At 40.2% G+C, this 14,510-nt stretch overlaps 1 protein-coding gene across 1 annotated transcript in view; it reads right to left on the bottom strand.

Moving 5' to 3' along the window:
* LOC306870474 (sodium/potassium/calcium exchanger 2-like) overlaps positions 1-6,117 on the bottom strand; it is a gene marked incomplete at both ends in the record, with an annotated part of 39,048 nt that extends 32,931 nt beyond the window's left edge. Inside the window, one exon of the mRNA XM_079417786.1 lies at positions 5,266-6,117. Coding sequence (XP_079273912.1) covers positions 5,266-6,117 — 852 coding nt within the window. The remainder of the gene's footprint in view (positions 1-5,265) is intronic.
* Between the last annotated feature and the right edge of the window lie 8,393 nt (positions 6,118-14,510).

Here is a 14,510-nt window from a genome sequence, read left to right as displayed (position 1 = left end):
ACACAAGGAGCTTTTATCGTGTGCGAAAATGTGTTGTTCATAAGGAGGGAAAAGTCAAGAAATTGACTGAAAAACGCAGGAAAATGTGTCTTGTAAACCTGCGTATGCGGTCAGGAGGAGCCGATTGGATAATGCTTGTGTGTGGAAATAGTTAATATAAGATACAATATTAATATATTAAGATATTAATACAGATATAAATAGATAATCCAAGGCTGCCACCTCAAGCATTCAGCGTGAGACAGTCCGAATTCACTCAACGCCACATGATGTAAATAAGATATTATTTGCAGTTCAGAGAGCTTCATCGAATATTACAGAACATTGTGAGATTGCAATAAATTGAAGTGAGTGACAGCTGTTTAGGGATTATATAGAAGCGCTATTTACTCGCTGTCTAGGCTGTAAACAATTCAGAATTTGAATAAGTTTTGCTTTACGTGCTGCTAGGACCAACAAACCCTGTATGCAGGAGTGACTGAAAAAAGAGAACGGATGAGCTCTCCGTAGAAGTCCGTACTGTACTGGTTTAGATGCTATAACAATAGAAAGGTATAAACAGAAAAACACAAAAGGAGCGATTTTTGTACTAAATCGAAATACTTGCATGCCATTGAAGCGGTGGATATAGGCTAAGCAACTTACGCTGACTGCAAACAAGCTATTTCGAAAGTGAATCCAGTATTTATATGAGGGATATGGGATATATGTCACTCCTGAAACTTTGCTGCATGTACAGGGTTTGTGGCCGTGGGTCCTGTTAGCAGCACGCAAAACAACTTTTATTTAAATTCTGATTTGATTATAGCCTAGAAAACGAGCAAATAGCGCTTCCATGTAATCACTAATGCTGTTTATCGCAATCTCACAGTTCCTTATAATCAGTGAAGCTCTCTGAACTGCAAATAATATATTATTTACATCGTGTCTATGTGTGGCGTTTAGCATTGAGTGAATTCGGACTGGGTCACCTTGTATCTATTTATTAATATATTATTATATCTTATCTTAACCATTTCCACACACGAGCATTATCCAATCGGCTCCTCCCAACCGCAGACGCAGGTTTACAAGCCACTTTTTCCTGCGTTTTTCAGTCAATTTCTTGACTTTTCCCTCCTTATGAACAACACATTTTCGTACATGTTAACATCTCCTTGTGTTTTCTCCATTTGACCGATTTGAGCATTCATAAACAACGCAAAACACAGGCATCTTGAGTTTCTGCTACTGATTCCTATGGAGAAAAAATTACTTCCTGCCCTCCAGCTGCATTTCACGAATCATCAGAATCACGTGTTTGCAAACAACCTATTGCTTATCAGTTTGAGCCCGAATGAGCCGCAGAGGATATTAGTGAAGAGGATCGTGCAGAACCTGTGCAAGCATGGCTTTTACTGGTATGGTACTGTTTTTTTTGTTTGTTGTTGGTTCATGCTTTTAGATACGTTGTTATTTGTAAGTGTTACTCCTTTTGTTAGCTTTTAATATAGGGTTTTATCCTAATTAAAGCCTTAATACAGCAGTCAACCACCCCTTTAATGAAGCACCATGCAAAGCAGACAATTTTTAGGGAACATCCTTTGGAGATTGGGAATCGTCTTTAGCCGTGCTTGAGGATGCTTTGAAAGCTGCAGGGGTTAGGGATTAGGCTAAAAGTTAAACTACGGTATTAGATCATGATTATTGTTAATCGAGGCCTGGTTGCAGTAGCGGAGAGAAATGGATTATGGTACATAAAGCCTGCAGGATTATTTCAGATGCATCCATGAGTACTGCATCACAAATGAAGAGCTTATGCCTTCATGAACAACCAAAACAAAGAGAACTGCAGGAAAACTATATTCACAGTCCCGCATGAACATGTGTATATGTGTCTACGTGTATCCCATAAAGACAACATCTGCCTGTTGCCTGGCAACATTTGAGGGCTGATTCAGGTCCAGTATTGTGTGTTTAGAATATATATGGCTCTTCGTCATCCTAATGAACTCATACAGAGGATCGATTCAATCCTGGCCTGTCCTCCTCCAAATCCCACTGTTCAGCAAAATAACGTTTCAATCCCTGACCTCTTCTGTTTTTAAAGTTTGTATTACCTTGTGGTCTGAAAAAAAAAAACAGATTACTTGCTTTCTATAACAAAAGTGTTTCTGGTGATTGTTTAGATCTGCACTTAATAGCGTGAGGGAGAGTCATATACTGTAGTAGCAACAACAAACAAATGCAGGACAGCATTTTATAGCCCTGTTTCTGCTGGTGTGCTTTGTGAGAGGCATGCTTTTGCTTTCCCTGCTGAAAAAGCCAGCATTGCTGGTCACCAGCATAAGGTATGTTTTGCATGTTGGGAGCAGCATGGGATGCTGGTTACTAGTTTGCTGGTCCACAGCACGGTAAGCAGGTATGCTGGTGGACCAGCATAAGGTATGTTTTGCATGCTGGGACCAGCTTGGGATGCTGTTGTGCTGATGGACCGGCATTTGTTGTCTTTTGGGTGCTGGTATGATCCCAGCAAGACCACAACAAAACTGGTTAACTCTAAAGTGAAAAAAGTGTATGTGTTACATATCATGTTTCTTAGTGTGTGCCCATAGTTAAAGACCAAGGCAATTTTCGAATTATTTTTAAAATAAATAATTAAATAAAGAAAAGCACATGTTGCTGGTTACATGTTTACACAGTAAAATCCCCAGTGTTAAAAAAGTGAAAGTGAAGTGACACACGGCCAAGTATGGTGACCCATAGTCAGAATTCGTGCTCTGCATTTAACCCATCCAACGTGCACACACACAGCAGTGAACACACACACACACACACACACACCCGGAGCAGTGGGCCCGGGGAGCAGTTGGGGGTTCGGTGCCTTGCTCAAGGGCACCTCAGTCGTGGTATTGAGGGTGGAGAGAGCGCTGGACATTCACTCCCCCCACCTACAATCCCTGCCGGCCCGAGACTCGAACCCGCAACCTTTGGATTACGAGTCCAAATCTCTAACCATTAGGCCACGACTTCCCAAACACTGCTCAGTTTTCATATGGTCCTGATCTATAGAGAGTAAAAATAACACTGAAGCAGTGTTGTAGTTAGTGAAATAAAGTACATTCACTCTACAAGTGATGACTGAGCATTAGTGATGACACTTGCAGTTAACAAGCAGAATCACTGAGGATAAAAGGAAAAGCAAGAACAGAAAAGAAAAATAGGAGAGCAGAAACACAAAAACTACGACTTACAGCCACACAGCGTTAAGCTGATGATACACGGGGTGACTTTTTGAGCAATTTTGCTGGGCAACTTTTTTTTTAACAATGTTGCTTGGGCACTTTCCCATTGAGAATGGGTAACAAATTTGTGTCTGGATATTTAAGATCGGTTGTGGGTCCTGTATCTCACCTGGTTTTCCATTGACGGCAACATTGCTCAAAAAGTTGCCCCGTGTATCATCAGCCTTAGATGAAATCAATATCCTACCAGAGAAGTGAAAGCGTCAGCGCAGGTTCTGTCAGGAACACTAAATGTCACATCATTCATACTAACTGGTGTGGCCAATCACTACTTAACAACCTGAGTATATAAGCACTGAACTCTCTGTTTCATTTTTTGCAGTCGATGATGCTGACGTTCACGGCTCAGTAAGGCAAGCTGTCACCTGACTTATTGCCCGACTTTTCCCGGGGTTACTGGCATATAGTCTGAAGTTTGTTTTCTGCGAAAGATTGCGAGTTTGACATTCCTTCCAAGATGCACGCCGTCTCGTTGGTAACGTGCAACGAACTGGTGTCGCAGCAAATGTTTGCGGTTGCTCGGTCGTATTGCTACAATATAGAGATGTTGGCGTTTTCAAGGCGGATGAGCGAATGAGTTCATGTCTGTTGTCATTCCGAGTGCCCGCCGAGAACACCGACACTGCTCGTGTCTCAATCATCAAATTATATTTTCGCTTGAACGCTCACAAAAAACTTTCATCAAGTCTTTCCGGGCCTGTTATCAAAAACACGGTTGCTTGTCTCTTCAGCATCTGTCTTTATCTCTACATCAACCTACACCATGATAAGTATTTATGTTGTTTTATGCACTTGTGGCAGATGGGTTTAGAATGGGTTTGTGCAAGAACATTCTTTGTGTTCAAGACAAAGCATTCAGTTATTCAAATCAGGTTGATCCAACAGCTATATCGTTCATGAGATCATAAAATTGATATGTTTCTCTTCGCTAGCTACTAGTGGTGGTTACATTCGTTTTTCAACTATATCTTTGGCTTCAGTATTTCACGAACATTTTCCCTTCACATAATTGGCCTATCATAGCCTTTCATAGCTTTCACATTATCTGATTATCGTGTCCCTTTGTATAGCAAATTATAATACATCTAAATCGTAAGATCATTCAATGTACTCCACTTTCCTGCAGCGCAGCAGATTTAAATGCCTGTTCTTTTAATTCAGATAAGAGGTCATGCGAAGGTCATGCTGTGATGTATCAATCTACCGTTGGTCACATGGTATTACGTGATGCGTATTCGCAGGCAAGAGTTCACCAAGCTTGAACTTTGTTACACAGCGAAATGTGAAATATCTTCACACGGGCTTGCGTTTCCAGTCCGACACAGTCACATGTGTATGAATGGGAGTCAATGGAATGAAAAGTCTAGTGTGACTGCGGTTTATCACAGCCTATCGTGGCCTTTCGCATTGCACAGACTTTCAGTTTTACTTTCAGAAGAGGGAGCAAAAGAAATTACAAAGTTATTTTATAATTCAGTAAATCATATGTTTTAACCTTTTGTTTTTCCTTCACATCATTATTTTTTTAAATAGAGAAATATGCAAGCAAAAAAGCTATGTTTGTCCCCAAAACACTACTTGCGTACAGACAGCTGGCCTTCTGACACTCAACCCTGCAAGACCATGCTGTGAACCAGCATCACCAGCTCCATTTTGCTCGAGAATAGCATGGATATGCTGATCCACCAACAAGACTAGCACTTTACCAGCATAAACCAGCCTGGACCAGTTTGGAATCCACGCTGGTTTTTGCTGGATTTTTTAGCAGGGTTTTCAGAAGTTGAAGGCCCTGTCCCACACCCTGTCTCTTTGGGTTTGGGATGCCGATATTGTGATATGTCCCGATACTGCAGTATTCCTGCTCGGAAAACGCTCTCTACAATCAGGTCAGGTTAGACCAATTTCTTCTCAACCAGTCCCCAACCCAAATGGGGGTACCCCTGACTCTACTATGGTTGGATAGTAAGTGGAAGGAACTCACCTTTGCGTGAGGCTCACGTTGGACCTCCACTTCTACCACCTGGTTTCTGTTAATGATGCCCTTGACAAAAGACTCTACATTCCCATTGAACTTCATGAAGACCACATAGGTGGCATAGGTCAGCAGCAGACTGATACTCTCCCAGTGCGTGATGTAGTTATCCAGGAAGAAAGCAATGAGCATGATGAGGCCAACGGTGTAGAAGAAGACGTCCCTAAACAGAGGCCACCATGTCAGGTTCAGGATCTCTTTGGAGAAGACGGCACACATTCCGATGACGAACAAGATGTTGAACACAGCGGAGCCGACGATGGTTCCGATGCCGACGTTACTATGGGAAATGAATACGCCGATGACGGAGGTGAAGAGCTCAGGAGCTGAGCCCCCGGCCGCCATAAAGGTGGCTCCAGCCACGTCATCAGAGATCTTGAGTTTCTCTGTGATGACCGTGAGCGCGGGGACAAAAAACTCGTCGCAGACGATAGCGAGAGCGATGAACATGTAGATCATGCCAAACATGTGTAACACGACAGCACCGTGCCGCCGTTCCTCCAAACTGAACAGGTCAGTCGGATAGTCCCCCTGACTCTCGTTTGACTCCGCGGATGAGCGCATAGCTATGGGTGTGTCCTCCAAGACGTTACTATGGTAACCCAGGTGTGTGGAGAGCAGTGTCCTGCGTGGGGCGTGGCTCTGTAGCCCCTCCCACTGAGCAGTAGCTCGCCATGACAAGGCCACTGCACTTATTGCTATGAGACTAACGAGGAGGCCAAGCACCCGCGCAGGCCTGAGTTTCTTCCAGGAGCGCTGGCAGACGCAGACAATCGGATGGTGCTGGATGTCAGAGGCCATGGCCGTTCTCTCTGCTTCAACGCTCTCTCGTTACGCTACAGTCGGGCTTAGCACATGCTGAGAATGCTACTTGTACAGTAAATCCAGATGTCCTTCAGCACACCGGAGGCTTCCTCATATTAGCCTGAGAAAAATAATCAGAGAGAGAGAGAGGGCAGTGTGAGGGGTTAATCACGCACCACACAAAGCCGACGCAATATGCTGCCAGGTCAGGTGTGTCTGTGCGTGTGAATCTGTGAGCATCTGCGATTGCTGACTTGTTCTTGCTCTTAGCTGCGTCTGCATTTTCAAGGTCACAGTGAAACGGCACAATGTCAGAAGCATGCCTGCATCCCTCTCATGCCCGACGCAGCACATTACACAGCATGAACCTTATATAACCACAAATAAGAGCTCAAAACCATTCACATTGATGCTACTGATAAATCTGACTGCCACAGAATTATTTTAATTTGGACTCGTTACTGTCTTTAAAAAAAAATGAAGAATGGAACTTTCATAGTCTATTTTAAGATCTATGTCACATTTGAATACCAGAACAAATTAATGGCAGCTGTGTCGGTTGATTTTTTTTTTAAAGGTTGTTTATTCACATGTATGCATACTGTATTAGTATATTAAATAAATTTACCCCGTATATTGCACTGAGGCATTTATGCTTAAGGCTGATAAAATAAAGTGATAAAAAAAGTCCAGCAACAATGTAGTAGCAGAAAGATAGAGACGTGTTGGGTAATTTGGTAAAATGTTACCTCTTCTCCTAGTCTTTATCTTTATTTATTTGTTATGTTTGTATTTATTTGTTGTTTCTTGTAATTGCAATATAGTGGGAAATATGAGTATGGATATTAATTTGTTATTTTGTAAATGTCTGATATTTTGACTTGCTGGTTAATGAAATGAATATGTGCATGTCTCTAAAGCCTTTACTCATGCTAGTGGCGTTGTTTTTATCTCTCTCTCCCAGTGATTTGTCATTTCAGGTTGTGAACAGCATCAGTCAGTTTCTCCATGCATGGCAATGTCACTTCTAATAATGCTGTCATTTATCATGCTTCTATTAAAGGGGGGTATGGCTGTCATACCTGAATAATCCCGTCTGTCTGACATGAAACAGACCTGTCATTCTCATGATCTCTGAGCTATGGGACCAAATATTAAAGGACATACATCTCCAAACATAAAATCACGGAATGATGAATCTGGATCTATGAAGGTGAGTTCTGATCTTATCTGTTTATACTCATGCAATCACTAATGATGCATCATGTGCAATGTAACAATTCCGAACAGTTTAATAAAAGCAAATAAACGCATTGATAAAGTCACGGACCGAATGAATGAAAACTATGACTTACATTCAGAGGCGACGGATGAGCGCGACGCGTGCAGCAGGTTGACAGTCCGCGTGCGTCCTCTCTCGTGCCCTCCAGTTATTCCTCTCCGACTCTGATGATGATGATGATGATGTTATTCAGGGGCGGAGCTCAGAGAGCGCATCTCTGTGTCCAGTTCCATGCTTTTATTCCCAGACTTCACCTATGGCGAGGAGCAACGATCAGACTGACCACAGCCCCGCTCTCTCTCTCTCTCTCTGTGTGTGTGCGTGTGTGTGCTCGCGCAGGTGTCGCCGTGTGCCTCAGTGACGTCACGATGGCCCGAGAGGAAGCGTTGCCGTGGTTACAGCAGCGGCGTTCTCTGACTCTCACATCATCACGAGTTTAGGCCGAGAGAAGAAGCACAAATCATGATGTTCAGAGATACTCTCCCTCTCATGCACAATGGTAACAAAAAGATTTACCATATTATCAGAAAATGACAACTAAGGGACAAATTGTAGTCCGACAAAAATGTAATTAGTAACGTAATCCATTACATTACATATTTTATATTTTTTTATTTTTTTGGGGGGGGGGGGGTGCCTTTGATTAAAATAAAGTGAAAACATATATACAGCATATATACAGTCATATTTCCCCCCATTTTAAATTCTTATTATCCAATGAAATGTTAAGATTTTTGTGAATTTTTTAAATAAAAGATAAAAAGGATTAACAATGACTGCATATTGAATAAATTACAATAACTAGTCTTGACAACGTACTTTTTCAACACATTATTTTAAATAGTGATTATGTTTACTGTAAGGCATATAGTAGATAGTACTACATATATATAAAAAAACATAACATAACAGTGATGAGAAAATCGCCAGTGTTGGGGGTAACACATTAAAAGTAACGCGAGTTACGTAATCAGATTACTTAAAAAATAAATAAAAAGTCACTGGGTATGGTACCTTTTAGAAAGGTATATTTCTGTACCTTGGTTACCCCTGAAGGGTGCATAATAGTAGCTTAAAGTTACATATTAGTACCTAAAGTGTACATGTTCGTATTTATATGGTATTAATAGCTTTTAAAAGGATTCGGCCACAGTGACAGCTTTTTTCTTTTTCTTTTTTTTTTTAAGAGTGTAGCCTACAAGGGTTTGTGAAACCTGTTAATCCTGAGAATATTTATCTGTTGTAACTCAAATTGTAGCTCATTTTCCTTCTAAGAGGAAGGAAAGTAGTTGACAGGGATCAATGTATCGATGCTCTGAATCTGTCATATTTGTCTCAGATTGAGACTCTCCATTTTTACACTTGTAAAGTAATGGCTGTGTTTACTGATGCTCGGGAGACAGGAGTGTGAAAGTGTTTCTTGTGCTATTGTTTGGGAAAGTTTAATCAAGTAATTGTGTTTTTTTTTGTTTGGTTGGCTTTTCTGTACTTTGCAGATCTATGCAGTGCATTTTTGCTGAATCTATTACAATTGCCCACTCAGAATCCAGAACAATCTCGCCCTCATTAACACACACACACACACACACACACACATTCCTGCTGTCTCAATAAAAGTCACTGATTGATGGACACATTCAGAGTGAGTCATGATTTACAGTCTGCTTGTGTTAACTCACCTCTCTCTCCGTTTATAATGATGGCAGAGTCTGTCCTCACTATCACTGATCTTGAAAGTGGAATATAGAGGAGTTCTGTTTATTATTACTACTATTACTATTATTTTTTATTTAAAATAAATAATTTGTAACACCAACAGATTCACAAAATATTATGTTTAGCCAGTCAATAACAGCATCTAAATACTAAAAAATGTAGAGCCCAAAAAATAATAATGTTATTATTAATCAAACAAATCACTTGTTCAAAATCAACAAGGCATCAGCAACTCTTACTGTAAACTCCCATAGTTCAGCAAACACAGGTACATCTCACAAAATTAGAATATCGTGAAAAAGTTAATTTTTTCTTGTAACTTATTTCAAAAAGTGAAACTTTCATATATTTTAGATTCATTACATGTATTGTAAAACATTTCAAAAGTTTTTTTTTGTTTTAATTTTGATGATTAGAGCTTACAGCTCATGAAAGCCAAAAATCAGTATCTCAAAATATTAGAATATTTACATTTGAGTTTCAATTAATGACCATCTCTACAGTATAAATTCTGGGTATCTCTTGTTCTTTGAAACTACAATAATGGGGAAGACTGCTGACTTGGCAATGATCCAGAAGACGAACATTGACGCCCTCCACAAAGAGGGTAAGTCACAGAGGGTCATTACTGAAAGCTGTGGCTGTCATTCACTCCTCTTCTGAATGTGTTTGAAGTTTGATATGGAGACCAGAGAGGTGATCTGCTTAGCCTGTTTTTGATAGTGGGGAAAAACCATTGGCAATTTAGCACCCATATAAATGTAAATGGTGAGGCCAGGTCAGTAATTTATATGCAGATGTCAAAAGGCTAAAAGGGTCTCTTAAAACCAAGTGTAATCAACCATCAATGAGCTTACGCAGACGCTACAAGAACTTCATCTTTGTTTCCAAATGCAATGACTTCAGTTTTCTCCTTGCTTAACTGAAGAAAGTTCAGTTTAAGCATATTATGGAAATGCCCTTTTTTCACCTGGGATAAGCTCCTCCTGTATTCTTGACTAGGGAACTGTGTAATGTAGAAAAGTTCAGATGACTTGTCACCAAATTTGTGCAAATATCAGCACTAAGATTCCTCATTTAACTTTACGTCCACATTTAATAGAAAAGTGCTGACACTGAATCTCCTGCTGATCTCAGACATTCTGCTGATCTCAGACATTACAGCAGAAATGTAATGTCTTAGCACATCAACTAGGAGGTGGAAATCATCAACAGCATTGTATTGCTCTTTATGGAACGTTATAAAAAGGGTTGTACTATTAATACAAGACAAAGAACTGGTGCTGTTTAGAGCTATTTTTAAGAGTGAAAAGTAATGCCATTGAATAGCTATTTTGTTGTTCCCCAAAGAACCTTTCAGTGAACCTTTTCTTAGTGCGAAGAACATTAAACTGAATCTAAAGAACCTACTGTATAACTGATTATTATTGTAGTTAATTTATCACTAGAAACATAACATATTGTCACACTCACATCTTGCTCTGGCCTGTTGGTTTGTTGTGAAATACTGTGAACCTTCATTGCAAACCAGGTGACGTCCAGCATTCATTTGCACGAAGTCCTCAAATGTCTGCAGAATGTCGTCAGGAGAACTGCTCCTCTGAAGACTAAAGTGTCTGTTGAAGCATTTCTGAATGAGTTTCTGTAGGATGTCATTGGTTTCATTGGTCTCTTCTGTGCTGAGCACCATGGTGTGTTGAAAAACCTGCTCAGAGAGAGCATCCAGCACCTTCTTCACACGCTCTTCATCTTCTGTCGAACACTGATAGGGTTAAGGACCAGAATTATAAGGTGAGGGCCTGGGTCTGACAGATACATACACTCTCTCACTATCTGTGTGAGCCGATGATCTGAGATGTTTGTCTGGAGCAGCCGAGGACTGTTGATGACCATCACATGCCTGTCCTTCACTCTTCCTCTGACTCTCTCTACAACATCTGGAGGAGCTTCATCATCAAACGCTGCTCGTCCTAATATAAAGTTTCCCACAGCACTGTTTTCTAACACACTCTTCCCCAGAAGAACAACCCTCAGATCGCTCACTGAAACACAAAACACGTTATGATGCAAAGATATTGATCTTAATCCAATATCGCATTGTTGAACAAAATTAAAATAATATCCACACACTCGTTGCCTCTTCATGTATTTGTTCATCTATATAAAGAATTACTCTCAGGAGGTAGGCTTCTGCTTGATCTTCTACGAGGAAGAACATCAGGAACAGTTCCTGTGTGAAACAAAAGTCTTTCATTTCATCTGACTCTCATCACAGTAACACAAACCAACAGAAAGAAACAAAGCTTTGAATGATTCTGTGTGAAATGCAAGAAAATGTAATTACAAAATACAATTAGCTTAGTGTTGTTTCCATGAGGAAATGAAACAAATTTTGCTAATTGTAACTTTTACTCATTTGTAAACAATCACAGTCAGTGTTATTTTAGTATCATATATATATATATATATATAACGTGTATCCCAAATTGCGTACTTATGTACTATTCTATGACATTTTGTAGTATGAATAGTGCGAGTAATGCATTCACAATGAAAATTCCAAAAAGAAAGAGTGCACTTTAAATACCCGGATGATGCACTTAAATAACTGGAAAAACAAAAAAACAAAATGTGGAATGTTGGACACTTCATGCACTCAACTGCGCAGCTATAATTACGTCAGGAAGGGGGAGGGGCTATCAGACTCTGATTATTAATGACAAATGCCTTGCCTTGCCTTGTATAAGTGCATAGTGTATAGTGTGTAAATTGGGATACAGTAATAGTCAAGTCAAGTCAAAGTTTATTTCTATAGCACGTTTAAAAGCAACAGAGTTGCACCAAAGTGCTGTACAACAAATAAAAATACAAATACATCAAAAAAAAAAAAAAAAAACCGAGCCTTAAGCAGGCATTATTCAAAAGCCAGGGAGAACAAATACGATTTAAGAGCAGACTTAAAAGTAGCTAGTGAAGGAGCGAGTCTCACATTTACAGGCAGACTATTCCAAAGTTTCGGGGCTGCAGCTTAAAAAGCCTGGCCACCCTTGGTTTTACAGCGACATCGTGGGACCGTTAAAAGAAACTGATTACTGGACCTAAGAGCTCTTTGAGGAGAATAAGCAATCAGAAGGTCACTGATATATTTTTGTTCAAGGCCCGCTAGCGCCTTGTACACATAAATGGCTATATACAGGAAGCCAATGTAAAGATTGGATAAATGTGATCCTTCTTTCTTGTTCCAGTAAGAAGCCTCGCTGCAGCATTCTGGACAGTTTGTAAGCGAGAAATCGCCGATTGAGGCAGTCCCCAATAAAGGGAATTACAGTAGTCCAAGTGAGATATTATGAAAGCATGTATTACAGTCTCCAAGTCTTTATGAGGCAACAATTGTTTCAATTTAGCAATGGATCTAAGATGGAAAAAGCTCCCCTTTACCACTGTACTAATTTGTTTATCAAATTTAAGAAACGAGTCAAATTAAACCCTAAGATTTCTTACATAGGGTTGAACACTAGCGGAAAGGGACCCTAAATTAAAATCAGATGAATATCTAGAGTGACCTAAAATCAAAATTTCACTTTTGCTTTTGTTTAATTGTAGAAAGTTATCAGCCATCCAACCTTTTATCTCCTCTAAATAGTCGTCAAGCACATCCAAAGAGCCACTGTCGTCAGTTTTTGCTGGAAGATAAAACTGTGTATCGTCAGCATAACAGTGGTAAGAGATCTTATATTTCTTAAAAATGGCTCCCAAAGGAAGCATGCATAGTGAAAAGAGAAGAGGGCCTAAGATGGAACCTTGGGGCATGCCACATAACAAAGGAGCCGATGAGGAAAAAAAATTCCCAATATTCACTGAGAAGGTTCTATTTTTAAGATCAGAGGCCAACCACTGCAGAGCGGTACCCTGAATACCCACCCACTTTTCCAGTTTAGAAAAGAATTCAAACTTAGCCTCTTTGACTGATAACTAGCTAAACACGCCCATTTTCTCACTGATATGAGACTTGGAGTTTGTCCCTTTTCAATTTTCGCTCTGCCTTACAACACTCCTGTCTGAGAGCACGGGTGTTTGCATTTAACCAAGGCTGAGAAATGTTGTTTCTCTTCGCTTTCCTTGGTTTAAGGGGAGCAGCAGAATCAATAGAAATGGAACAGGAATTAGTAAAAACCTGCAACATCTCTTCCGTGTTTAATTTGTCGAAAGAGGCGGCACCTGCAAAGTTTGCTAGAAAGTGCTCTGAAAATAAACTAGCAGTGAGTGGCTGAATAAAACGAGAGTAGCTTACAGACTGAGAGCAAGTAGGGGTGGTGGAAACACTGACAAATTCAAACAGAATTGGCAAATGGTCTGAAAAGGCAGCATCAATCACTCTCAAATTTGTTATTGGGAAGCCATACGACAACACTAAATCTAATGTATGACCCAAATTGTGAGTAGAGCTAGACACAAATTGTGACAGATTCAAGGAATCAATCAGGAGTAAAAACTCTTTCACCAAGGGTTTAGATGGACAACAGAGGTGAATATTAAAATCTCCTAGAATCAACAATCTATCACAATGAGACACGATATCAGCAAGAAACTCTGAGAATTGTTGAATAAAACCTTTGTTGTATTTTGGAGGCCTGTAAACCAGTGCACATAGCACAGGGCCCCCTATATCAATTCTTATTAACTGTACCTCAAAGCTGGAGTACACATCAGAGTGCCATTTTTTGTTTTTAAAAAGACTTTTAAAAACAGTAGCAACACCACCGCCATGACCAGTATGCCTTGGAGTGCTAAACAATTCACAGTCCGGAGGAGCAAGTTCACCAAGAGATAAAAAAAATAATTCTGTTGCAGCCACGTCTCAGTCACAAATAAAAAATCAAGCGACTTTGTAATGAAAAAGTAATTTAAAATAAATGACTTGTTTGATAAAGACCTTGCATTTAGCAAGGCCATCTTCACCGTCCGTGGCACAGTATTTACAGCACTTACAGCATTTGACGATGACAACTTAACTGAACAGAGATTTAGTGGATTTACACACCGGGATTCCGTCTTTGATGATGAACGACGTGAAGAAATTAATACTGGGATACTGTTACTGGAGGCGAACAGCGCGCCCTTACAAATACTGCGACGAGATCCTCGGTGGATATATCAGGGATGGCGCAGAACTTCCAAGGAAGCACAGGATTTAAAAATGTCCGTGGGAAGAGGGTATGAACAGTTCAGTTTATGCAAATCCAAGGATGAGTAGAAAATAGTCATAACTACCCAGGTATAATAAATCAACATCCGAAGCAACAAGATAGGGAGAACTAAAAGCAGTAGCACATGTGCACCATACCAGAGCAGTGAGTAAGAAAGACTTCACCCTTGCAAAATACCTCAGTCA

The sequence above is a fragment of the Barbus barbus genome (genome assembly GCF_936440315.1).
Source record: "Barbus barbus genome assembly, chromosome: 1".
Taxonomy (NCBI): domain Eukaryota; kingdom Metazoa; phylum Chordata; class Actinopteri; order Cypriniformes; family Cyprinidae; genus Barbus; species Barbus barbus.
The sequence above is the reverse complement of the archived record's forward strand: the minus strand, read 5'-3'. Positions and strand labels throughout refer to the sequence as shown.